The sequence below is a fragment of the Spodoptera frugiperda genome, chromosome 25 (assembly GCF_023101765.2).
Source record: "Spodoptera frugiperda isolate SF20-4 chromosome 25, AGI-APGP_CSIRO_Sfru_2.0, whole genome shotgun sequence".
NCBI classification, from domain to species: domain Eukaryota; kingdom Metazoa; phylum Arthropoda; class Insecta; order Lepidoptera; family Noctuidae; genus Spodoptera; species Spodoptera frugiperda.
This window is the reverse complement of record NC_064236.1, coordinates 8,042,754-8,068,668: the sequence shown is the minus strand read 5'-3', so window position 1 is coordinate 8,068,668 and position 25,915 is coordinate 8,042,754. Positions and strand designations below refer to the sequence as shown.

The window sequence follows — 25,915 nt, the reverse complement described above, 5'->3', positions numbered from 1 at the left end:
CTAGACTCTAGACATCACAGAGTGGGAGTACAGTTTTTTATAGAGAGATCTACACGTACGAGTGTATCAGTTTACTAAGGTAAACTCTACAGATCTAAGTTAATTGTAATGATGATGCCCAATGACTTGATGAACAATTCGCGATGTGTATTAGGTCAAATTAAAATACCAAATTCTAAAAAATCCACACAACAATGTCGCATTGTATAAAACTGTAATTTCATACCACAAACGTGACTATCAATCATGACAACGTGTGTAGAAGTTACAGCAGATCATTGTCAAGTGTGACCCTTTAAGTAACCATTTATTTTTCTAATTTACTCGGCACTTGAGTAAACTAGTTGAAGAGCACTCAATCGGAAATCGTTTTGTATCTAGATCACTTGAATCAACGACTCACTGACGCACGACCAATTTGCATCACTCAAGAATTGATCGCAGAACGTTCGAGTTGTTTAATAGGTGACATTGTTTATCAGTCTGCCGGTAATTGCACTTTTTGTTTGTAATTTCTTTCCTTAACACATTGAACGCCGTGGTGGTCGCCAGTGACTGACGTTAGCGGAGGATTTGCCTTCAACAGTTTTCTATTGGCAGTCAAAGACTTGAGAAGTTACAACTTATAATAAAGCTATCGTTTATTAGTTATAGCTAATTGTTAATAGCGATATATTTTGGCATCGTACCGGTATTAGTTGTGCTTATTTCGGTTCAGATCTTGGTTTGTTTAAAGAGAGATCGGTACCGTAGTATGAGTATGCCTTATGTTTACGCTCAGCGCTTTGATTAGTTGGTTTATTCGACCCGGCTAATTAGAGAGCAAATCTTTCATTTGGATTACTGTAAACGTAAAGCAAACTCGTACTAAGGGTATGGATAATAATAAAGCCCGTTAGTTTACTAATCCGTAATTATCATTATCATCATTGGTATATTAGTCACAAGATTTCCATTACTGAAAAAATAGGTCCCGCAAAATTCCTGTGTTTTTTATGGTATAAGTAAACGAACAGATGTATCACCTGATGATTTGCAATCGCCGCCGTCCATGGACACCCGAAACACCAGAGGCGTTACAAGTGTTTTGTCGGTCTTTTGGGGGTTGGGAATTTAAGAGTTAGTGGGGAATCGGAGATTGGGAAGATTGGGAAGGGGGGTAATTGGGCCTCCGGTAACCTTACTCACACAACGCAATCAGTTTCACGTTTGTTTTCGGTGAGGCCGTGGTATCACTCCTGTCGAGCCGGCCCATTCGTGCCGAAGCATGGTTCTCCCCCACTTCAATGATAATGTGTATCTACATATTATGTTATGTTATATTTAGTTTCTTTTTGTCATAGATTCCCGGAGTCCAGACTGAGCAAGATGTTTAACGGCACGATTCCAATAGTCCTGGACACGCTGAAGCAGCACTACTTCATCGACCGTGATGGTGGCATGTTCCGCCACATCCTCAACTACATGCGCTACAGGAAGCTGCTGCTGCCATCCGACTTCCAATACTTGGACCTTCTGATACATGAGGCGCAGTTCTTCGAGCTTGACAGTAAGTGCTTTCGTCTTTGTTATTAGTTTTAAATACCTGTGTCATGATTGTTGTGATTTTAGGTAATTGTAACTAGCAAACCCAGCTAATTTCCTTTCGCCACCAATGATTCTACCGTTCTCCTGCTTTTCTACTGAATTTTCTTTGCTATATACCTCACGGAGTCCGAAACCTTTCCAACGAATGCTAAACCGTGGAAATCGGTCCGTGCGTTCTGGAGTTACAGCGTCAGGAAGGAAAACCTTAGACTTATTTTTATATAAATTACATAAACGTAAACCTATATAGAATTGGAACTATATAGTATATATACAGATTGCGATCTTATGTTTAACCAATATAACAAATGATCTGTTTACTTTCCCATATTAACTTGGATTATCTATAAGTCTGTTATTTTTATTGCTCATTCATAAAGCCTGTTTATGTGTTTTTTTTATTTACTTCTCTCTTCTAACTAAACTATGTACTTAACTGCTGTGCATTTAGATATGAGTTCACATTTGCGACTTAACGACTTCTAGTTGCGACTTTGCTATGGTTTTTAATATCTGCCCTGCGGATTTATTAAACATACATATGTATTATATTTTATTATTATATTTATAATTTAATTCAGTGACAGCATACCAGGGTTATCTTCTCTCTTCAGCTTTTTATTTGAACATGCTAAACTCTGGAATTACTAGTTCGATTTGAACATTTTACTTTGGGTAGTTCATTTATCAAGGAGAGTTATAGAGTTAGAGAGAGGCTATAAAACATTACGCTACCATTAATAGGAGCTAAGCAGAGCGGGTGAAACCGCGCGGAAATAGATAGTTTATTTATAAACAGTTATATTCTTAGATAGATACGTATATTAAAATATTACGTTATATTTATGCTGTTGCAATAATTGACGACTTTCTGTATTAATAATAATATAGGAACTTAAGTACTATTATGAAATGGAAATTAGAATCATATAATATTTGAAATAAATATAGCCCCATTTTACATTTGAACATACATACACCAACACAAATTGTGTCATTATTATTATAAAGGAATGTTTTTGATGGTAGGTACAATTTTCTGCTTCAGCGATTTGGTTAATGCATAATGCGATATTAATAATGGTTGTAAATATCGCGAGGTTATACTTAAATATGTCTAAAGAGCTGCTGCTGTTAGCGTTCATAATAAAATTATTATCTTTGCGAACCTTTTTTTTTTATATAATGTTGTATGCACGTTATAAATAATTGTACGGGTGCAATTTTGTTAGAAGAGATTCTGCCTCCTTACCTAATGATTAACTTAAAAAAATATATTTACATTTTTGTATTATAATATCGAGAATTATTTCGAGGAAACTCGACTAATTTCAAGCCGCTAATGACTCACATTCGCTAGCAGCCTTGTACTTGAACATTGTAGGTAATTCAAGACTTATACAGGGTGACTTTGAATTCGACGTATTCCTCTCGGGAGGTGATAATACAACTAATTTCCTACAAAAATAGCCCTGAGGTCCTTGGGCGGAAAGTGGCTAGTTTCTGAGATATTCAACATTTTTGGTTTTGGTAAAAATATCCCGAATAGATTACAAAAACATCAATAAATAAAAAAATACTGGTTGGATTTTAGTTATTTTAGTTTTAATCAGTTGCCAATACATCAGTTATCATTTATAAATACTAATAATGGCAGAAATATCATTCGTTTTAAAATAGCAAGTAATTTCCTATGAAATTTTGTTTTGTTTCACTAATTTGGTCAATAGATAACTGGATTTATTTCGAAAAAAATATATGACACTAAGCGTACAAACTATTAGAAAAACTTCCTTGATTTATTAGCTACCCAGAAACGTAAAATTATTTACAATATTCCCAAAAACAAATGAATTAATTGGTGATAAGTAGAGTGTAAAGAGAAAAGCGCAATTTCAAAAACATCTTAATTTGCAAAATTTTGTTCAAAATAATCTTCCCTACGACGTGTACATGCTCGAACACACTTCCTTATCCCTATGACGTTCACTCTTGGGCTGAATATGCGTTTTATTTCGTCACTATGTTTTGGAGAAGAATTTCGAAATTCTGCCAATTCCATCTGCATAAAAAAGGGACTTCATGTAAAAATCAACCAGCGTTAGATACTGGACACCGCGCTTGCCATGTAGTTGGACCCCCTTGCCAATATAACACCTGGGAACCAAGGTATCCAACCATTGTCCCACAGTAGTTCGATAGTGTGCTGGATAAACTATCACAATATCCATTATTAGCCACAAAAAAGTCAACAAAATCCGAAAAATCAAATCATCGTTAGCGCATCGCGGTATTAATTCAAATGTTTGCAGGGGTATCATAATTAATTATTTGATTGGACCCTACTTTTCATCCAACAATTTAAATGGTGAGAATTACGAAAAAAATTTAAGGAATGAGCCAGGGTCATTGTTTTAAATTTGAATTTAGAAACAAGATGAATGAACTTATTCTACTTATTGAATTAATTTATTAATTTGATTGAAGAATTTATTCCACATGACGATTGTCAAGTGCATTATCGAACTACTGTGCGGCAATGGTCGAAAACATTGATTTTCAGGTATTGGATTAGTAGGGCGGTCCAACTACATGGCATGCAGAATGACCAGAACCTAACGCCGGTTGATTTTTACATGAAGTCCCTTGTTTATACAGACGTAATTGGCCGTGTATCGTAATTCTTTATCGAAACAGATTTGAAGATAATGACGAAATAAGACGCATATTCAGCCCAAGAGTGAACATCATAGGGATAAGGAAGTGTGTTCGAGCATGTACACGTCGTAGGGAAGATTATTTTGAACAAAATTTTGCAAATTAAGATGTTTTTGAAATTGCGCTTTTCTCTTTACACTCTACTTATCACCAATTAATTCATTTGTTTTTGGGAATATTGTAAATAATTTTACGTTTCTGGGTAGCTAATAAACCAAGGAAGTTTTTCTAATAGTTTGTACGCTTAGTGTCATATATTTTTTTCGAAATAAATCCAGTTATCTATTGACCAAATTAGTGAAACAAAACAAAATTTCATAGGAAATTACTTGCTATTTTAAAACGAATGATATTTCTGCCATTATTAGTATTTATAAATGATAACTGATGTATTGGCAACTGATTAAAACTAAAATAACTAAAATCCAACCAGTATTTTTTTATTTATTGATGTTTTTGTAATCTATTCGGGATATTTTTACCAAAACCAAAAATGTTGAATATCTCAGAAACTAGCCACTTTCCGCCCAAGGACCTCAGGGCTATTTTTGTAGGAAATTAGTTGTATTATCACCTCCCGAGAGGAATACGTCGAATTCAAAGTCACCCTGTATAAACAGTTGAAAAGGTACCCACTGTATCTATAATAATTCATAGAAATATAGCGAATTCGTAGAACTGACCAAAACGTAAAGCCTTTTTATTTTTTCGCCATAAATGTATTTTCTGTGATGTTTTCTTTTGTAAAAGGTTATCTACTGATTGTTATGGATACGAGCCAATTCTTGTTATGGAAACAGGCTAATATAATGTTACAGTTTTTACAGCGTCATTGTTAATTAAAGCAACAATGGGAGTTCCTACTGTTCCTTTCCAATTACACACGTGTAATCCAAGTTCCCAGTATCCATACTCTGTGATTGTTATTAAAAACCAATTGCATTGGTAGATAGGGACTTACATAGAACGTATTTATTGTGTATTCATCTGTATTATGCAACAGCGATATTAGCAAGTTTCAAGCCTACGCGACTATTTATAATTAAACTTTTTAGTTGTTATTTCCTACAACTTTAAATTATTATTTGCTAAGCTCTTTCTTATAAGTGCGATATTTTTAATCATGTGAATAATGAGCGCCATGAATATTTTTCGGTTATCGGCATCAATATTATATGTCGCTAGTGTATCGTTGGGTCCAGTTTGTCTTATTTCACAACAACAGTGATTGGCACTGTAGTTGTGAAAAATGGTTTTGTCACTGACTACTTGTCTAGACAAACAGGACTACACAAAATAAAAAGATGGTAATCCTTATTGTAAAGTTTAATTTCGTTGTTAAATTTTTCAGATATGGTGTATGCTCTGACGAAGGTGAAGGTAGAAAGGGAAGGAATGAAGCAGGATAGGGAGTGGCTGAGCGAGGCTACTGAGCGCCTGAAGAAGGAAACTGAGATACTGATGCACGAACGTGGCCGTCTGCAGCAGCGCTGGTCTTAAACAGAGCTAGGTACGATATCCAATTTTGTTGATCAACTTTTGCTAGCAATTTCACCCAAGTTAATACGCCTGTGTGTTATGCCAAATTTTAATGTAACAATAAATTATAAATCCACACTTATGAAATAGCGAATAGGACGCTATTTAGTTCTTATTAGGTCCACTATGGGTCCACTAGTAATACTTTCTATTTTATAAAGATTTATATTTCCCGCGTTATTTTGACGTTTGTTAGCACAGTAGCGCCATCTTTTATCATCATTGCGTACCAATTCTTGAAATAGCTTGTAGTAGCTTGCAATCTTGTGATATTTTATCTTAATTTCTCTAGACAAAATTACGTATTTTAAAGTTATGGATATGAAACTGTAGTTAGTAGTATAGTATAGGATTCGATGAACTGTTGCCCAGAGTTAAACTAGGTTAGTTTTCATTTTAGTCTTTACTGCTTTTGATAGATGGCGCTATTACTTTTTAAGTGACTGAAAAAAATATGTCTCATTAATAAATGTGTATTGTAGTCGAAATTAATATTCTTAAATGTTGTTATTACAGATTGCAGTTTCTAAGACATCAGCTGATCCATAACCGAAGAGACGTCGCATTTAAGTACTACTTTTTAAGGTTGTTTTTGAAGTACCGTTTTGTATTTACTTTGTAGTGTAAATTGTAATCAATTAATGTTTAGTAAAATTCCAAAGTTAGATACTTAGTTACGTTAGTTATGTTTTTAGTGATTATCTTATTAGGTATAGTAGCGAGAGTTTGCTTATTATAGTAGTTATTAATTTGACACAGTAGGTAAGTGAAATCATAAAATATTAGATATTATTATTAATTTTATTTATAAAATTGGAAATTCGTTAACACGTTGAAGAGATGCACAGAAATATTTTTTTATTAAGTGGATAATAATTAACCCATAGGAAAATATGCCATCTGACTAATTAAATCCATAGCAAGTCTTATAGAATTCATTAACCTACTACTTACCTGCTGCAATATTTACAATTAATAATGGGCAAAGTTGACTACTGTTCAAAAATATTGTTAAGGAAACTAGGCACACCAAGATACTTTTATTTCATTCCTAAGCAATATTTATTGTTTCTGTGAATCTTAAAAAACGTGTAAAATATTCGTTGTTCCTTTATAAAAATGTTGTTATTATTAATTAGTTTAATTGTTGATCTTATGTTATTAACGTTAAACGTTCCCATCAATTATTATTTTTAAGTATTTTCCTAGTTAAGTATTTCATTTTGAAGTAGGTAATTGGTTAAGGAACATATTATACTTAAACATAATCTTTCATTATTAGATATTAGGTATACTATTAAAATTATTAGTACTTAGAAGTAGTATGTTTAATATAATTAAGTAGCTACTTGTATTTCTAATTCTATTTTATAAAATTAAGGTGAAATTTAAGTGAATGATATATAAAATGGTAATTATAAAAGCTGTTTATTAGAATTCATGTTGCAGAAATGCTGAAACATGTTTGGTGGACATTTATTGGTTATATAATTTAAAATTATTTGTAGATACTTAATATCGGTGATTCGTATACCAGAATTGTGCTATTAACTTAAGGGATAAGTGTGTGTACATAATTAGGGCTGGTGGCTTATTGGGTAGGTTACATAGAATGGATGCTCACTTCAGCAGGACAGATTATTTCAGGGTGTCGAAACATTAGGAATCTCAACATGTTGAAAACTTGAATGTCACATTTTTGACTAAAATGTGAATTTTGAATAATGATCTTTACGTAAAACAAGAACCAAAATTGAGTTAGATATTCGCAGAACTGCAAACCTGATTCAAATTGTCATTCATGATAAGTCACCTTAAATGAATAGGGCGTGAGGGCAAACACTTTTCAAAATTAATTAAGGTTTTGATTTAATTTATTTAGGTCAGGTAGGTAAGGAACAATGACGTGAGGTAGAAAAACCTTCGCAAAGACTGATGTTTTGATGATGGTTTAGGTATTTCGATACATGCGAGTTCGAATGTGTTTAATGGCTTTGAAAAAGAACATGAAGCAAGTACAAAGGAGATGTCATAATGTGATTGTGCACACAAAAATAAACATAAAAATATGAAGATGGGTTACCTATAAGCGATCAGAAAGTGGCACTCTAAAATGTGGACAGTTGGCAACGTGTTTGTAGTATGGGATTGCATGTTGGAAAACAGAAAGGGGATTGATTTATAACATCCTGTGCTCCCTTAAAGCGTCACGCTTATGTTTAGGAAAATCCCATTATGATATCTCTTCTTAGTATTGGCTTCATGAAAAAGACACATGTGAAGAATCAGCACCATTATTATGAGTGAGTGAGAAAAACAAAGAGAAGTAAAAGTGTGTTAGAGGAATTCTTGAAGCATTGTCAGTCTCAGAGAAAGTACCTACTAGGTGATATCTTTTGTTATGAGCACGATGTAGTATTATGGTTAATACACTTTCTACAGATTAGGCTATGGTGACCATCAGTTGACCTGAAAGTTTTACTGCCTACAAAAGTAGTTTAAAAAAGGATGAAATCCATTTAGCTGAGCGAATGTGATGGATGGATATGAAGGGGAAAATACCAGAAGGTTTGAGAAGCAGTGCATGTCATAAATCACAAAGGTAATAGTAAAAAAAGTACTTGCTTGAGAATTGGGATGAGGCTAGACTCTTTATTACTAAATTCTTCATAAAGGTATCAAAATTATTTTTATTTTGTCCACCTCAAAAACTCAAATTAAACAGCGTCGCTCCATCTGCAGTAACATTCAGGTTTTTATAAATATTTATATTGTCATTTACTTGAACTTCTATTTTTATTAAACCTCTAAATAGAGGTAGTATCTAGGTCTCTCATTTCAACAAAACATACCTCGAAAAGTAGCTTAGTTGTTTTTGTAATCATATAGACATTAGCGCACCGGTATCTGGAAGTCTGATCTCATTGATAAATTAATGTGATTGGCTATTACTGAGCGAGGAAGACATAAAGCGATGGTGCTGCCAGCGGCTGTAATGTTTAACTTTAGATTGGGCACTAACGCCCGAATACTGAAATGCTGCTCAATTTTAAGTTGTACTTAAATATCGTGATATTTCTGTCATTTTTTTATGATGTGATAGGGACAGAACTAGTTTTGAGAGCGTCTTGATTGAGTAGCTTTGAATATTCGGACATAAGGGGAGAAGAAGTATCTAGTCTGTCACTGTCGTTTTGTTTCTTCCTTTCTGATAAGAATTATATTTATTATCTATTTATTGACGTTCTTTAGCCTCATCTCTGTCAGCCAAATTTCCAAAATTCTAATGTAAACGATAAAAATACTGACAGAATGTTTGTTTCGATCAACCTTCGAGATGTCTGGTGTTTACTTGTTTAGACTAAGTTTAGTTTAGTCGTTGTTTGAGGCTAGTTCATTTTAATTTTAGTTTTAAAGAGGCTCCTTTTTAATTTGCTCCATTTCACATAGAAGACAAATCATAAAACATTTCGATGCGTAATATCAAGAACTATTTTGTTTACAATATAATCAGTCAGTAGTTGTAGTGTGAATCTAAATTTAGCTACTTTTTAGTTGCAGTAATATAAAAATGACCCATAAATAATATTCTATTAAGTTTAATATTTAATATAAACTATTATAGGCCTTTGGTTTTAATATTGATTTCATGAAATATAAGTAAATGTTTTCGGATGATCTGCAACCTATTAGATTAGTATAAGCCGGTACTTTGGTATTATTGTCCTGGTACTCGGTATTTTATTTCGGGGTTCCTTTACCCCAGCTTATACAGTTGTAGAAAGAAGAACACAGGAAATTACTATAGTACATTAACCAAATCAAGGCCTATGCCCCAACCAAAGCCTTTAGTAAAAATTTCCCTGGCTTACACGATGTAAAATGGTCGCCAAAGTTTGTAGAAGTGTGCATGCACATTACTTAAGATCGCGTAATCTATGAGCACTAGCAAGGTAACCCGTGACCGCGATTATGTTGGAACCTAGTGACGAAAACTAATCACGACGTGGAGCGCACTTTAGTTCTGGATTATAAAATTCGAGTAGCGTAAACTGTTACCCCCTATTTTCATAGATCAGTATACGATCTTGCCGTGTTTTGTCGGTGTGACAATTATACTTATTTCAGCCATCTCCTCACATTGTTTGAAATAGCTGGTAATATCGGTGTATTTCATATAGTCGTTGTTTTGTTATAGAATATGATGCCATAGCCCTAATAAAGCCTACAATAATTAACGTGTAGGCCATAAGTTTATATACGGCATAGTTGTACTATTTCAGTAATTCTCAATGAAAACGGATACTTTTAGCTTCTGTCAAAAAGAAAGCCAATGGATTTTGCATAAGATGGAAAACGCTTGTTATGGTATAAAGGGGTAAACGGGGTGAATAGATACAGAAATAGGTGGTGAATGGATATCGGGAAATATCCTTCATAGTCACTATTACACCCTAATCTGAATTTTAATGCACCCTGTTTTACCCGGTAGGCTGCAGCCAAGGTCACTAACATCCAAAGAAGTACGCATCATCTAAAGAGTGGTTTCCACTACACGAAAGCTAGGTCGGTCGCTAAATTGGCTACAGAACAAGAAGTTATTCTCATTCGTTTGACTGATGCTGGGACGCGCCCTGTCATTCATATCCCTGGGACGCGCCGGACTTCTGTGTGCCGGTGTTTTCATGGTTGTATCTACTGTAGATCCTGGCTTACAGGGGTTGCAGCGGTATAGGAGGTTGTGGTGGGCTTGTCTCAATGAAAAAATTACTAATAAGAAACAATAGTAATATAAGATAATCTTGTTATACTTAAGAAGTATGATACAACAGTTTATGCTCAAGGAAATTGGTTTTATAAGCATTTTAGTTAAGTTTAAGTTTCAAAATGTTTGTTCTCCATAAACTTTTGTTCTAGATAAGCAATAATGTTCCTTCGACGGTGTTGTGGTTATTTCACAAAACGATGATGTATGTACTTAGTTATCATGAACTGCGCGCTGTGTTGAACTTGGTCTACATATTATAATTCGATTTTGTTGAAGTTAGTTCAATTTTAATTAGGTACTAGGTACACGACGCGTCGTCAAGCGATCTTCGTACAGTTTCAGAATCAATTCAATAAACGTTCTCTTATTTTTGTTTTTGATGTAGGTATGTACTTAATGAAACATTGTCGATGAAATTGAAATATGTACGTAAAATGCAAACAGCGTATTTAAATTAACATTTAAGGCTGGTAATGTATCTGTAACTCTACTGGTGTTATGGGTGTCCCTCATCGGTTGGACGGCGGTAATCGCTTACCAAATCCACAAAAAACCGGATCATAGACGTACTTACTGGTGTAAGATGAATTTAGTTATATTTAACACTTTAATAGACTCTCTTTCTCAAGTCTAGTAATGACGACCAAGGTTTTATCGCTAAAGAACATTCCCATAGGATAATTATGGGAAACTCGTTTTCAACGTCGACATAGGCGAAGCCGCAGGCAAAAGCTAGTTACATGAATGAATAAATATAAAATGTCCACTTGAAGCAAAACACGCGATAATCTCATCGGATTCATTACATGGACAAGGACATAATAACAACCAGGTCTAATCAATGTTTCAAGTCTTATATTAGCAGTAAAATGAAATCTGTCAACATAATTTACCATCAAGCATTTTATTTCATACAAAAAACACGAACTAAACATTACATATACTGCTGTTAAGTATGTACTGGTTTACTGTATGCCTGTGCATTGGTTGGCATTCCGTTTCATACATGGCTAAATGATGCAAATAAACTCTTATAAACCAACAACCTTGATAAGAAAGAACGAAGCTTCTCACTAATTACGCCTGCACAGCAATTGTTTGCGCGAAGAAGCCAGGGCATCACGTCGCGGTGGTCGCGGCCCCGTTGCAAGTGATGTCGCTGCGTTATTTGACTACATGATCAGTGTTATGTGCGCTGTTAGCTCGCATTGTATAAGCTTGTTTTATCTGAGCTCGCCGTGTTATTTCTCGGTGGGAGCGTCGGTCGGAGCGCGCCGCCGGCGCTGCCGCGGGGCCTGCGGGATATGCAGTGCTCCAACCCCGCCCCGCAACGCCGCCTTCGCCCCCTCACTTTTTCTTTTAATCAACTCACTTGGGGGCACAATATGAAATATTCTTCGCTTCAAAATCTTGCGAAATCATGAATATTCAGTGGCCAACAGTCGGTCGGTACTAGCAAATTGTATAGTAAGTTTAGCGTCTAGCGATTCTTACGAAGAATATTGTTTATTCCCGTAATTAGGCTCCAAAATAACAATTTTCTCGATGATGTGTCAAAGTAAGTAAGCCTGGCCTTTCTAATCTGACTCCTTAGAGAAGAAATACCGAAATTAACTCAGAGGTCACAGTCTCTTTCTAAGTCTAGACTCTAGACATAACAGAGTGGGAGTACAGTTTTTTATAGAGAGATCCACAAGTAGGTACGTGTGTGTCAGCATACTAAGTTAAAGTTTACCCTTGTACAGGTTTAGACTTGACGAACAATTCGCGATGTGATATGATATTAGACAAATTAAAATACCAAATTCTAAAAAATCCACACAACAATGTCGCATTGTATAAAACTGTAATTTCATGCCACAAACGTGACTATTAATCATGACAACGTGTGTAGAAGTTACAGCAGATCATTATCAAGTGTGACCCTTTAAGTAACCATTTATTTTTCTAATTTACTCGGCACTTGAGTAAAATAGTTGAAGAGCACTCAATCGGAAATCGTTTTGTATCTAGATCACTTGAATCAACGACTCACTGACGCACGACCAATTTGCATCACTCAAGAATTGATCGCAGAACGTTCGAGTTGTTTAATAGGTGACATTGTTTATCAGTTTGCCGGTAATTATACTTTTTATTTGTAATTTCTTTCCTTAACACATTGAACGCCGTGGTAGTCACCGGTGACGGATGTTAGCGGAGGATTTGACTTCAACAGTTTTCTATTGGCAGACAAAGACTTAGAAGTTATAACTTATAATAAAGCTATCGTTTATTAGTTATAACTGATTGTTTAAAGAGAGATCGGTACCGTAGTATGAGTATGCCTTACGTTTACGCTCAGCGCTTTGATTAGTTGGTTTATTCGACCCGGCTAATTAGAGAGCAGATCTTTCGTTTGGATTACTGTAAACGTAAAGCAAACTCGTACTAAGGGTATGGATAATAATAAAGCCCGTTAGTTTACTAATCCGTAATTATCATTATCATCATTGGTATATTAGTCACAAGATTTCCATTACTGAAAAAGTAGGTACCGCAAAATTCCTCTGTTTTTTATTGTATAAGTAAACGAACAGATGTATCACCTGATGATTTGCAATCGCCGCCGTTCATGGACACCCGAAACACCAGAGGCGTTACAAGTGCCTTGGCGGTCTTTTGGGGGTTAGGAATTTAAGGTTATTGGGGAGTCGGGGATTGGGAAGATTGGGAAAGGGGTTAATTGGGCCTCCGGTAACCTCACTCACACAACGAAAGACAACCCAATCTGTTTCACGTTTGTTTTCGGTGAGGCCGTGGTATCACTCCTGTCGAGCCGGCCCATTCGTGCCGAAGCATGGTTCTCCCCCACTTCAATGATAATGTGTATCTACATATTATGTTATGTTATATTTAGTTTCTTTTTGTCATAGATTCCCGGAGTCCAGACTGAGCAAGATGTTTAACGGCACGATTCCAATAGTCCTGGACACGTTGAAGCAGCACTACTTCATCGACCGTGATGGTGGCATGTTCCGCCACATCCTCAACTACATGCGCTACAGGAAGCTGCTGCTGCCATCCGACTTCCAATACTTGGACCTTCTGATACATGAGGCGCAGTTCTTCGAGCTTGACAGTAAGTGCTTTCGTCTTTGTTATTAGTTTTAAATACCTGTGTCATGATTGTTGTGATTTTAGGTAATTGTAACTAGCAAACCCAGCTAATTTCCTTTCGCCACCAATGATTCTACCGTTCTCCTGCTTTTCTACTGAATTTTCTTTGCTATAAATCTGACGGAGTCTGAGACCTTTCCAACGAATGCTAAATCGTGGAAATTGATTCGTGCGTTCTGGAGTTACAGCGTCAGGAAGGAAAACCTTAGACTTATTTTTATATAAATTACATAAACGTAAACCTATATAGAATTGGAACTATATAGTATATATACAGATTGCGATCTTATGTTTAACCAATATAACAAATGATCTGTTTACTTTCCCATATTAACTTGGATTATCTATAAGTCTGTTATTTTTATTGCTCATTCATAAAGCCTGTTTATGTGTTTTTTTTTATTTACTTCTCTCTTCTAACTAAACTATGTACTTAACTGCTGTGCATTTAGATATGAGTTCACATTTGCGACTTAACGACTTCTAGTTGCGACTTTGCTATGGTTTTTAATATCTGCCCTGCGGATTTATTAAACATACATATGTATTATATTTTATTATTATATTTATAATTTAATTCAGTGACAGCATACCAGGGTTATCTTCTCTCTTCAGCTTTATATTTGAACATGCTAAACTCTGGAATTACTAGTTCGATTTGAACATTTTACTTTGGGTAGTTCATTTATCAAGGAGAGTTATAGAGTTAGAGAGAGGCTATAAAACATTACGCTACCATTAATAGGAGCTAAGCAGAGCGGGTGAAACCGCGCGGAAATAGATAGTTTATTTATAAACAGTTATATTCTTAGATAGATACGTATATTAAAATATTACGTTATATTTATGCTGTTGCAATAATTGACGACTTTCTGTATTAATAATAATATAGGAACTTAAGTACTATTATGAAATGGAAATTAGAATCATATAATATTTGAAATAAATATAGCCCCATTTTACATTTGAACATACATACACCAACACAAATTGTGTCATTATTATTATAAAGGAATGTTTTTGATGGTAGGTACAATTTTCTGCTTCAGCGATTTGGTTAATGCATAATGCGATATTAATAATGGTTGTAAATATCGCGAGGTTATACTTAAATATGTCTAAAGAGCTGCTGCTGTTAGCGTTCATAATAAAATTATTATCTTTGCGAACCTTTTTTTTATATAATGTTGTATGCACGTTATAAATAATTGTACGGGTGCAATTTTGTTAGAAGAGATTCTGCCTCCTTACCTAATGATTAACTTAAAAAAATATATTTACATTTTTGTATTATAATATCGAGAATTATTTCGAGGAAACTCGACTAATTTCAAGCCGCTAATGACTCACATTCGCTAGCAGCCTTGTACTTGAACATTGTAGGTAATTCAAGACTTATACAGGGTGACTTTGAATTCGACGTATTCCTCTCGGGAGGTGATAATACAACTAATTTCCTACAAAAATAGCCCTGAGGTCCTTGGGCGGAAAGTGGCTAGTTTCTGAGATATTCAACATTTTTGGTTTTGGTAAAAATATCCCGAATAGATTACAAAAACATCAATAAATAAAAAAATACTGGTTGGATTTTAGTTATTTTAGTTTTAATCAGTTGCCAATACATCAGTTATCATTTATAAATACTAATAATGGCAGAAATATCATTCGTTTTAAAATAGCAAGTAATTTCCTATGAAATTTTGTTTTGTTTCACTAATTTGGTCAATAGATAACTGGATTTATTTCGAAAAAAATATATGACACTAAGCGTACAAACTATTAGAAAAACTTCCTTGGTTTATTAGCTACCCAGAAACGTAAAATTATTTACAATATTCCCAAAAACAAATGAATTAATTGGTGATAAGTAGAGTGTAAAGAGAAAAGCGCAATTTCAAAAACATCTTAATTTGCAAAATTTTGTTCAAAATAATCTTCCCTACGACGTGTACATGCTCGAACACACTTCCTTATCCCTATGACGTTCACTCTTGGGCTGAATATGCGTTTTATTTCGTCACTATGTTTTGGAGAAGAATTTCGAAATTCTGCCAATTCCATCTGCATAAAAAAGGGACTTCATGTAAAAATCAACCAGCGTTAGATACTGGACACCGCGCTTGCCATGTAGTTGGACCCCCTTGCCAATATAACACCTGGGAACCAAGGTATCCAACCATTGTCCCACAGTAGTTCGATAGTGTGCTGGATAAACTATCACAATATCCATTATTAGCCACAAAAAAGTCAACAAAATCCGAAAAATCAAATCATCGTTAGCGCATCGCGGTATTAATTCAAATGTTTGCAGGGGTATCATAATTAATTATTTGATTGGACCCTACTTTTCATCCAACAATTTAAATGGTGAGAATTACGAAAAAAATTTAAGGAATGAGCCAGGGTCATTGTTTTAAATTTGAATTTAGAAACAAGATGAATGAACTTATTCTACTTATTGAATTAATTTATTAATTTGATTGAAGAATTTATTCCACATGACGATTGTCAAGTGCATTATCGAACTACTGTGCGGCAATGGTCGAAAACATTGATTTTCAGGTATTGGATTAGTAGGGCGGTCCAACTACATGGCATGCAGAATGACCAGAACCTAACGCCGGTTGATTTTTACATGAAGTCCCTTGTTTATACAGACGTAATTGGCCGTGTATCGTAATTCTTTATCGAAACAGATTTGAAGATAATGACGAAATAAGACGCATATTCAGCCCAAGAGTGAACATCATAGGGATAAGGAAGTGTGTTCGAGCATGTACACGTCGTAGGGAAGATTATTTTGAACAAAATTTTGCAAATTAAGATGTTTTTGAAATTGCGCTTTTCTCTTTACACTCTACTTATCACCAATTAATTCATTTGTTTTTGGGAATATTGTAAATAATTTTACGTTTCTGGGTAGCTAATAAACCAAGGAAGTTTTTCTAATAGTTTGTACGCTTAGTGTCATATATTTTTTTCGAAATAAATCCAGTTATCTATTGACCAAATTAGTGAAACAAAACAAAATTTCATAGGAAATTACTTGCTATTTTAAAACGAATGATATTTCTGCCATTATTAGTATTTATAAATGATAACTGATGTATTGGCAACTGATTAAAACTAAAATAACTAAAATCCAACCAGTATTTTTTTATTTATTGATGTTTTTGTAATCTATTCGGGATATTTTTACCAAAACCAAAAATGTTGAATATCTCAGAAACTAGCCACTTTCCGCCCAAGGACCTCAGGGCTATTTTTGTAGGAAATTAGTTGTATTATCACCTCCCGAGAGGAATACGTCGAATTCAAAGTCACCCTGTATAAACAGTTGAAAAGGTACCCACTGTATCTATAATAATTCATAGAAATATAGCGAATTCGTAGAACTGACCAAAACGTAAAGCCTTTTTATTTTTTCGCCATAAATGTATTTTCTGTGATGTTTTCTTTTGTAAAAGGTTATCTACTGATTGTTATGGATACGAGCCAATTCTTGTTATGGAAACAGGCTAATATAATGTTACAGTTTTTACAGCGTCATTGTTAATTAAAGCAACAATGGGAGTTCCTACTGTTCCTTTCCAATTACACACGTGTAATCCAAGTTCCCAGTATCCATACTCTGTGATTGTTATTAAAAACCAATTGCATTGGTAGATAGGGACTTACATAGAACGTATTTATTGTGTATTCATCTGTATTATGCAACAGCGATATTAGCAAGTTTCAAGCCTACGCGACTATTTATAATTAAACTTTTTAGTTGTTATTTCCTACAACTTTAAATTATTATTTGCTAAGCTCTTTCTTATAAGTGCGATATTTTTAATCATGTGAATAATGAGCGCCATGAATATTTTTCGGTTATCGGCATCAATATTATATGTCGCTAGTGTATCGTTGGGTCCAGTTTGTCTTATTTCACAACAACAGTGATTGGCACTGTAGTTGTGAAAAATGGTTTTGTCACTGACTACTTGTCTAGACAAACAGGACTACACAAAATAAAAAGATGGTAATCCTTATTGTAAAGTTTAATTTCGTTGTTAAATTTTTCAGATATGGTGTATGCTCTGACGAAGGTGAAGGTAGAAAGGGAAGGAATGAAGCAGGATAGGGAGTGGCTGAGCGAGGCTACTGAGCGCCTGAAGAAGGAAACTGAGATACTGATGCACGAACGTGGCCGTCTGCAGCAGCGCTGGTCTTAAGCAGAGCTAGGTACGATATCCAATTTTGTTGATCAACTTTTGCTAGCAATTTCACCCAAGTTAATACGCCTGTGTGTTATGCCAAATTTTAATGTAACAATAAATTATAAATCCACACTTATGAAATAGCGAATAGGACGCTATTTAGTTCTTATTAGGTCCACTATGGGTCCACTAGTAATACTTTCTATTTTATAAAGATTTATATTTCCCGCGTTATTTTGACGTTTGTTAGCACAGTAGCGCCATCTTTTATCATCATTGCGTACCAATTCTTGAAATAGCTTGTAGTAGCTTGCAATCTTGTGATATTTTATATTAATTTCTCTAGACAAAATTACGTATTTTAAAGTTATGGATATGAAACTGTAGTTAGTAGTATAGTATAGGATTCGATGAACTGTTGCCCAGAGTTAAACTAGGTTAGTTTTCATTTTAGTCTTTACTGCTTTTGATAGATGGCGCTATTACTTTTTAAGTGACTGAAAAAAATATGTCTCATTAATAAATGTGTATTGTAGTCGAAATTAATATTCTTAAATGTTGTTATTACAGATTGCAGTTTCTAAGACATCAGCTGATCCATAACCGAAGAGACGTCGCATTTAAGTACTACTTTTTAAGGTTGTTTTTGAAGTACCGTTTTGTATTTACTTTGTAGTGTAAATTGTAATCAATTAATGTTTAGTAAAATTCCAAAGTTAGATACTTAGTTACGTTAGTTATGTTTTTAGTGATTATCTTATTAGGTATAGTAGCGAGAGTTTGCTTATTATAGTAGTTATTAATTTGACACAGTAGGTAAGTGAAATCATAAAATATTAGATATTATTATTAATTTTATTTATAAAATTGGAAATTCGTTAACACGTTGAAGAGATGCACAGAAATATTTTTTTATTAAGTGGATAATAATTAACCCATAGGAAAATATGCCATCTGACTAATTAAATCCATAGCAAGTCTTATAGAATTCATTAACCTACTACTTACCTGCTGCAATATTTACAATTAATAATGGGCAAAGTTGACTACTGTTCAAAAATATTGTTAAGGAAACTAGGCACACCAAGATACTTTTATTTCATTCCTAAGCAATATTTATTGTTTCTGTGAATCTTAAAAAACGTGTAAAATATTCGTTGTTCCTTTATAAAAATGTTGTTATTATTAATTAGTTTAATTGTTGATCTTATGTTATTAACGTTAAACGTTCCCATCAATTATTATTTTTAAGTATTTTCCTAGTTAAGTATTTCATTTTGAAGTAGGTAATTGGTTAAGGAACATATTATACTTAAACATAATCTTTCATTATTAGATATTAGGTATACTATTAAAATTATTAGTACTTAGAAGTAGTATGTTTAATATAATTAAGTAGCTACTTGTATTTCTAATTCTATTTTATAAAATTAAGGTGAAATTTAAGTGAATGATATATAAAATGGTAATTATAAAAGCTGTTTATTAGAATTCATGTTGCAGAAATGCTGAAACATGTTTGGTGGACATTTATTGGTTATATAATTTAAAATTATTTGTAGATACTTAATATCGGTGATTCGTATACCAGAATTGTGCTATTAACTTAAGGGATAAGTGTGTGTACATAATTAGGGCTGGTGGCTTATTGGGTAGGTTACATAGAATGGATGCTCACTTCAGCAGGATAGATTATTTCAGGGTGTCGAAACATTAGGAATCTCAACATGTTGAAAACTTGAATGTCACATTTTTGACTAAAATGTGAATTTTGAATAATGATCTTTACGTAAAACAAGAACCAAAATTGAGTTAGATATTCGCAGAACTGCAAACCTGATTCAAATTGTCATTCATGATAAGTCACCTTAAATGAATAGGGCGTGAGGGCAAACACTTTTCAAAATTAATTAAGGTTTTGATTTAATTTATTTAGGTCAGGTAGGTAAGGAACAATGACGTGAGGTAGAAAAACCTTCGCAAAGACTGATGTTTTGATGATGGTTTAGGTATTTCGATACCTGCGAGTTCGAATGTGTTTAATGGCTTTGAAAAAGAACATGAAGCAAGTACAAAGGAGATGTCATAATGTGATTGTGCACACAAAAATAAACATAAAAATATGAAGATGGGTTACCTATAAGCGATCAGAAAGTGGCACTCTAAAATGTGGACAGTTGGCAACGTGTTTGTAGTATGGGATTGCATGTTGGAAAACAGAAAGGGGATTGATTTATAACATCCTGTGCTCCCTTAAAGCGTCACGCTTATGTTTAGGAAAATCCCATTATGATATCTCTTCTTAGTATTGGCTTCATGAAAAAGACACATGTGAAGAATCAGCACCATTATTATGAGTGAGTGAGAAAAACAAAGAGAAGTAAAAGTGTGTTAGAGGAATTCTTGAAGCATTGTCAGTCTCAGAGAAAGTACCTACTAGGTGATATCTTTTGTTATGAGCACGATGTAGTATTATGGTTAATACACTTTCTACAGATTAGGCTATGGTGACCATCAGTTGACCTGAAAGTTTTACTGCCTACAAAAGTAGTTTAAAAAAGGATGAAATCCATTTAGCTGAGCGAATGTGATGGATGGATATGAAGGGGAAAATACCAGAAGGTTTGAGAAGCAGTGCATGTCATAAATCACAAAGGTAATAGTAAAAAAAGTACTTGCTTGAGAATTGGGATGAGGCTAGACTCTTTATTACTAAATTCTTCATAAAGGTATCAAAATTATTTTTATTTTGTCCACCTCAAAAACTCAAATTAAACAGCGTCGCTCCATCTGCAGTAACATTCAGGTTTTTATAAATATTTATATTGTCATTTACTTGAACTTCTATTTTTATTAAACCTCTAAATAGAGGTAGTATCTAGGTCTCTCATTTCAACAAAACATACCTCGAAAAGTAGCTTAGTTGTTTTTGTAATCATATAGACATTAGCGCACCGGTATCTGGAAGTCTGATCTCATTGATAAATTAATGTGATTGGCTATTACTGAGCGAGGAAGACATAAAGCGATGGTGCTGCCAGCGGCTGTAATGTTTAACTTTAGATTGGGCACTAACGCCCGAATACTGTAAATGCTGCTCAATTTTAAGTTGTACTTAAATATCGTGATATTTCTGTCATTTTTTTATGATGTGATAGGGACAGAACTAGTTTTGAGAGCGTCTTGATTGAGTAGCTTTGAATATTCGGACATAAGGGGAGAAGAAGTATCTGTCAGTCTGTCACTGTCGTTTTGTTTCTTCCTTTCTGATAAGAATTATATTTATTATCTATTTATTGACGTTCTTTAGCCTCATCTCTGTCAGCCAAATTTCCAAAATTCTAATGTAAACGATAAAAATACTGACAGAATGTTTGTTTCGATCAACCTTCGAGATGTCTGGTGTTTACTTGTTTAGACTAAGTTTAGTTTAGTCGTTGTTTGAGGCTAGTTCATTTTAATTTTAGTTTTAAAGAGGCTCCTTTTTAATTTGCTCCATTTCACATAGAAGACAAATCATAAAACATTTCGATGCGTAATATCAAGAACTATTTTGTTTACAATATAATCAGTCAGTAGTTGTAGTGTGAATCTAAATTTAGCTACTTTTTAGTTGCAGTAATATAAAAATGACCCATAAATAATATTCTATTAAGTTTAATATTTAATATAAACTATTATAGGCCTTTGGTTTTAATATTGATTTCATGAAATATAAGTAAATGTTTTCGGATGATCTGCAACCTATTAGATTAGTATAAGCCGGTACTTTGGTATTATTGTCCTGGTACTCGGTATTTTATTTCGGGGTTCCTTTACCCCAGCTTATACTGCGTAGAAAGAAGAACACAGGAAATTACTTATTCATTCCTTCAAGACTATGAATTCGCCAAAGCTTAAGTAAAAATTTTGGCTTACACGACATAAAATTATACTAAAGACTACAGAAATATAATAAGTACTGTAAGATCGCGTTTCTATGATCCTAGAAGGTAACTTTGACCCAAGCTTTTAGACCAGTGGAAAACTAATATACCTACGCATTTTTCTGGATTCTTATTGGTAATAGAATTTGAGTCAAAATTACCCCCTAGTGTCAAAGAAATCCGATCTTACCGATATTCGGTGTGATTTCTTATTTTAGTCTATCAAAATGTTTGTTTCCTGGTTTCTTATTTCTATGCCGTATTTTGTTATAGAATAGATATAGTCATAGTAAGTACAATAATTAAGGTTACCCATAAGTTTATATACCACACAGTGGTACTATTTAGCTTCTAATGACATACTTTTATCTTCATTAGCCTATGTATTGATATTTCATCTTGTGATTATAATAAAGGAATAAAAGAAATAAGTGGTTTTATTTAAAATATCCTTTATTCACTATTACATACTAATCTGAATTGCAATGGCCAAATTGGGCCTTATTTCAGACAAGGTCACTACCACCCCTAACAAATAGCATTTTTTTACATAACATATACGAACGAGTGATAAAGGGGATTGACCTTGGCTATTTTTAAATACGCACTTCAGCTAATAATGTATGTTTGATTTATTAGTTCATATCAGTGAGAATGAAGATACAAACTTAGTTTTGTATCAAGATTTATATTTAGATATTTTTTTACATTTTATTGAAACTGGTTATGCATTAAATAAAACATTTTTTTCTATTAAAATGCATTATTAATCCGATTTATATGTAATTAAAATATGGTCAAGGAACTAGGCAGGTGGATTAATAATTTTCTGGTACCTTGCCCAGCTCAAAAACCAAATAATAGTCATTAGGGTAAAGTACCCAATTATCAGCACTTTAAGGGTTAGTGCTAATTTAAGCCAATTTATTATTGTGAAAAAAAGGCTTTTACCCGTTAAGGCAAATTTTAATAGTTATAATATTTAATAAGGAAGACGATAATAAAAGAAAAACATGATTGACCTCTATCCAAGATTATTTAGACAAGTAAGAATAAAAAATGGGTCTGTCACCATTTACTGGCACCATCTCCACCAATTACTAGCATAGAGCAACCCAATTATCAGCACCTAACTATCACTGTTAGGAATTGCATTAAAAAAATTAGTTACATTAATAAAATCTGTTTTTAATTATTTTTTATATAGTTAGTAAGTAGGTAACATAATAATTACTTATAATCTAATAATACTTTTATCTGTATAAGTCGAGCAAAAAAAAGCGTCACGGCCGTACCATCCTTTTCTCGAAACCATTCAGGCCAATTTCGACCGCCTATAACTTCGTTGTGGATAAATCAAGAAGCCTGAATTTTCAGATACTAAGCAGGCATTGTACAAACATGGTATATTTGAATTTTCGTTAAATTTTAACCATTACTTTAAGAATTATAACACGTCAAGGTTTCAAAATTTTGTCACTGACTGACAGATCATCAAAAGTATAAGGCACTTCTAACAGACATAGAAGCTTAAATATTTTGCATAAAATTAGTAGTTAGTACCTACATCAAGGGAAAAATCAAATATTTTGTAAATTCAGTCCAGTTTTTTATATACATCAACTGCATCAATAACTTTGTAATCCTAAATGTATGGGATTACAAAGTTATTTATATAGTTACAATTTCATCACACCAATAACTTTGTTAACCCATATAAATGTATGAGATTACAAAGTTATTGATGCAGTTACATTTCATTGTTTAATGGAATAATTGAATCTACAAAAAGAAGTGAGATACCATCAAAAACATTCTGTAAAAAAATCCAAGTCTCGCAACTCATCAGTTTATGTACCGTAAAAAATGTGAGATCCATGTAATACCAAGTAGGTTATTTTATTTAGTCCCTACTTAAGAGACCTTCTGTCTAAAGTTATAATGTAAATTGTTATCATATCAATATTACATTAATTTTAATTTTACGTTTTAAATAAAATACACAATACTACCTATATACCTACTTTTGTTGACATTTCTCGTATTAAATTGTTTAGTCTATTTCATGGCAACGAATTACGATGGTCTGTTGCACGATTACGTACGATGGCCCAGTCAATCTCTTTTTTTAACACCTTTTCGTTCAGATGTTTTTTCAGTAATCAAAATGTCTTGTAATTTGACTGGTGTTAGTAAATATTGTTGACTATCAAGATATACAAATTGCGCACTACTAAGACAAGTATCTCCAGTAATATTATAAGTTATAACATTGTTTATTTGTTATAGAAGTTGTCGTAGCTTGCATACCATCTACAAAATTCTTCTGCTAATATTACTGGTAATAAAACAAAAAATAAGAAGAGAAAAAATAAATAAAAAGAAATAAGAAGAGATGATGAAATTCTAGGGAAACCAATTTATCAGCATGCTTCTGATCCAATTATCAGCACCATGCTAACATTTGGATTTTGTTGGTATAAACTACTTTTACAAAACAAAATTAATTCTTTGCATAAAATAAACATAATTTACATTAAAAAAAATGAAATTTGTATTTATGTACTTTTTTCCATTTATCATCACCAGTGCTGATAATTTAGAATTTACAAAATATTCGATCCATTTATCAGCACTACGTATTTTACCAATTAATCACCAGAACCTCAAATTCTACTCTTCAGATTATCATAAAAAAATATCTCAAATATCAGAGAAATCGATAGTTTCAATATTAAATTTGTAAAATATACGATATATCATAAAATGTAAACACGTGTCCTTACCGGCGATCACAAGAAACAGACAAAAATAGAAGAAACTGCAGGACACAAATGTTTGTTTACACAATTTCCGCCAATTTGAGGTCTCAAAGTATAATTTTCCCAATAGCAGGATGCCAAAAACGTGTATTTATTTATTTATTAGTGTGGAAACTCAAATTAGTAAGTGAAAACCTTAGAATTGGTCGATTTATTCAGAGTGCTGATAATTTGGTGCAGTGCTAGCAATTGGGTAGTTGCCCCTATATGTGCACAGCAACCTACTGTTCTACGACCCACCATGCAGTTGCAGCAATCTTGTTTTATGGCTGTCCTGCCTTAAGTGTTATTTTCATATAATATATATACAAAATATGTTTTCCTACTAATGTGTCTACTTTGTATTTTCCCACGCAATAAACTGCAGTTGCAACACTCACAATGCAAAAGAACAAAGCGAATAATATCTGTCATTTTGACGAAAAAACAACAGATTAACAGCAGATTGGCAGCACTAAAGTCAAACTCAAAGCCAACTACTACAAAGACTTGGTCTTATCATAACAAATACCAATAAAAAATTTCGATTTTTTTATAGTGCTAATTTGTACAAAGTTATTAGCATCAGACATTTTTATTATTAATTTTTTAGCGTTATTTCCATCTAACTTAATGTACTTCATCCAGTGTTTCTTAAACTTTTTGATCCCTTTCTAAAGCATGTTGGAGCTAAAAATATTTTCCATCAAGATATATATTTTTTTTTAATTCGGCAACAGAAAATAGGTGCAAGGAGCCAAATCTGGGTGAATATAGTGGTGTAAGATAGCAACTCATGTCAACTGGCCATGGAAATCGCGCAGGTGTGCACTCGTTCGTCGTCTTGGTGGAAGAGCATTTTATTCATAGCCAAATGTGGTAATTTTTCTGTTAAATTTGGTTAATATGGCGTTGATCGTTTACTCTTCTCTAAGCACTTACCCTACGAGCATCCCAGAAGACTTAGGTATAGCCATCACCATATAGTCCGATAAAACTACTTTGGCCTTCTTCGAGCTTGTTGGTTTCTAGCAGACTATTGTTTTGATTGTTCCAAGGTTGATGATGTATGATGGTGGTTCCACGTTTCGTCTACCGTTGTACAACGACGAATAAATCCGGTTTATTCTGTTGTAACAACACCAATATTGCCTTCGAAGTGGTAACTAGCATGCGTTTTTGATCAATAGTCAGTAAACGCGGCAACCATCGTGC

At 33.5% G+C, this 25,915-nt stretch overlaps 2 protein-coding genes and 2 long non-coding RNA genes across 5 annotated transcripts in view; 3 read left to right on the top strand and 1 right to left on the bottom strand.

The window, feature by feature from the left end:
- Positions 1 to 5,815, top strand: part of LOC126912364 (BTB/POZ domain-containing protein Tiwaz-like) — a 31,198-nt gene extending 25,383 nt beyond the window's left edge. The window contains exons 3-4 of the mRNA XM_050704129.1: positions 1,344 to 1,549; positions 5,657 to 5,815. Of these exons, the coding sequence (XP_050560086.1) occupies positions 1,344 to 1,549; positions 5,657 to 5,805 (355 nt within the window). The 3' untranslated portion in view covers positions 5,806 to 5,815. The remainder of the gene's footprint in view (positions 1 to 1,343; positions 1,550 to 5,656) is intronic.
- The window catches only part of LOC126912367 (uncharacterized), a 197,679-nt gene that overhangs the window by 67,962 nt on the left and 103,802 nt on the right, over positions 1 to 25,915 (bottom strand). The window lies entirely within an intron of this gene.
- LOC126912365 (BTB/POZ domain-containing protein kctd15-like) lies at positions 384 to 22,327 on the top strand. Of its 2 annotated transcripts, none has more exons than XM_050704130.1 (4): positions 384 to 489; positions 13,528 to 13,733; positions 17,840 to 17,998; positions 18,544 to 22,327. In XM_050704130.1, the coding sequence occupies exons 2-3, from the start codon at positions 13,553 to 13,555 to the stop codon at positions 17,986 to 17,988; spliced, it is 330 nt and encodes a 109-aa protein (XP_050560087.1). In that variant the 5' UTR covers positions 384 to 489; positions 13,528 to 13,552; the 3' UTR covers positions 17,989 to 17,998; positions 18,544 to 22,327. The 2 variants fall into 2 exon arrangements, with proteins under 2 accessions (XP_050560087.1, XP_050560088.1); XM_050704131.1 differs by lacking the exon at positions 384 to 489 and adding an exon at positions 535 to 691.
- LOC126912366 (uncharacterized) lies at positions 6,369 to 22,327 on the top strand. The gene is made up of 2 exons (XR_007707060.1): positions 6,369 to 6,602; positions 18,790 to 22,327. It is a non-coding gene; the product is annotated as an uncharacterized LOC126912366 (long non-coding RNA).

Coding starts and splice junctions, on each gene's coding strand:
- LOC126912365 (XM_050704130.1), top strand. CDS start 13,553: ATGTTTAACGGCACGATTCCAATAGTCCTGGACACGTTGAAGCAGCAC. Junction 13,734..17,839: donor GCAGTTCTTCGAGCTTGACA/GTAAGTGCTTTC, acceptor TAAATTTTTCAG/ATATGGTGTATGCTCTGACG.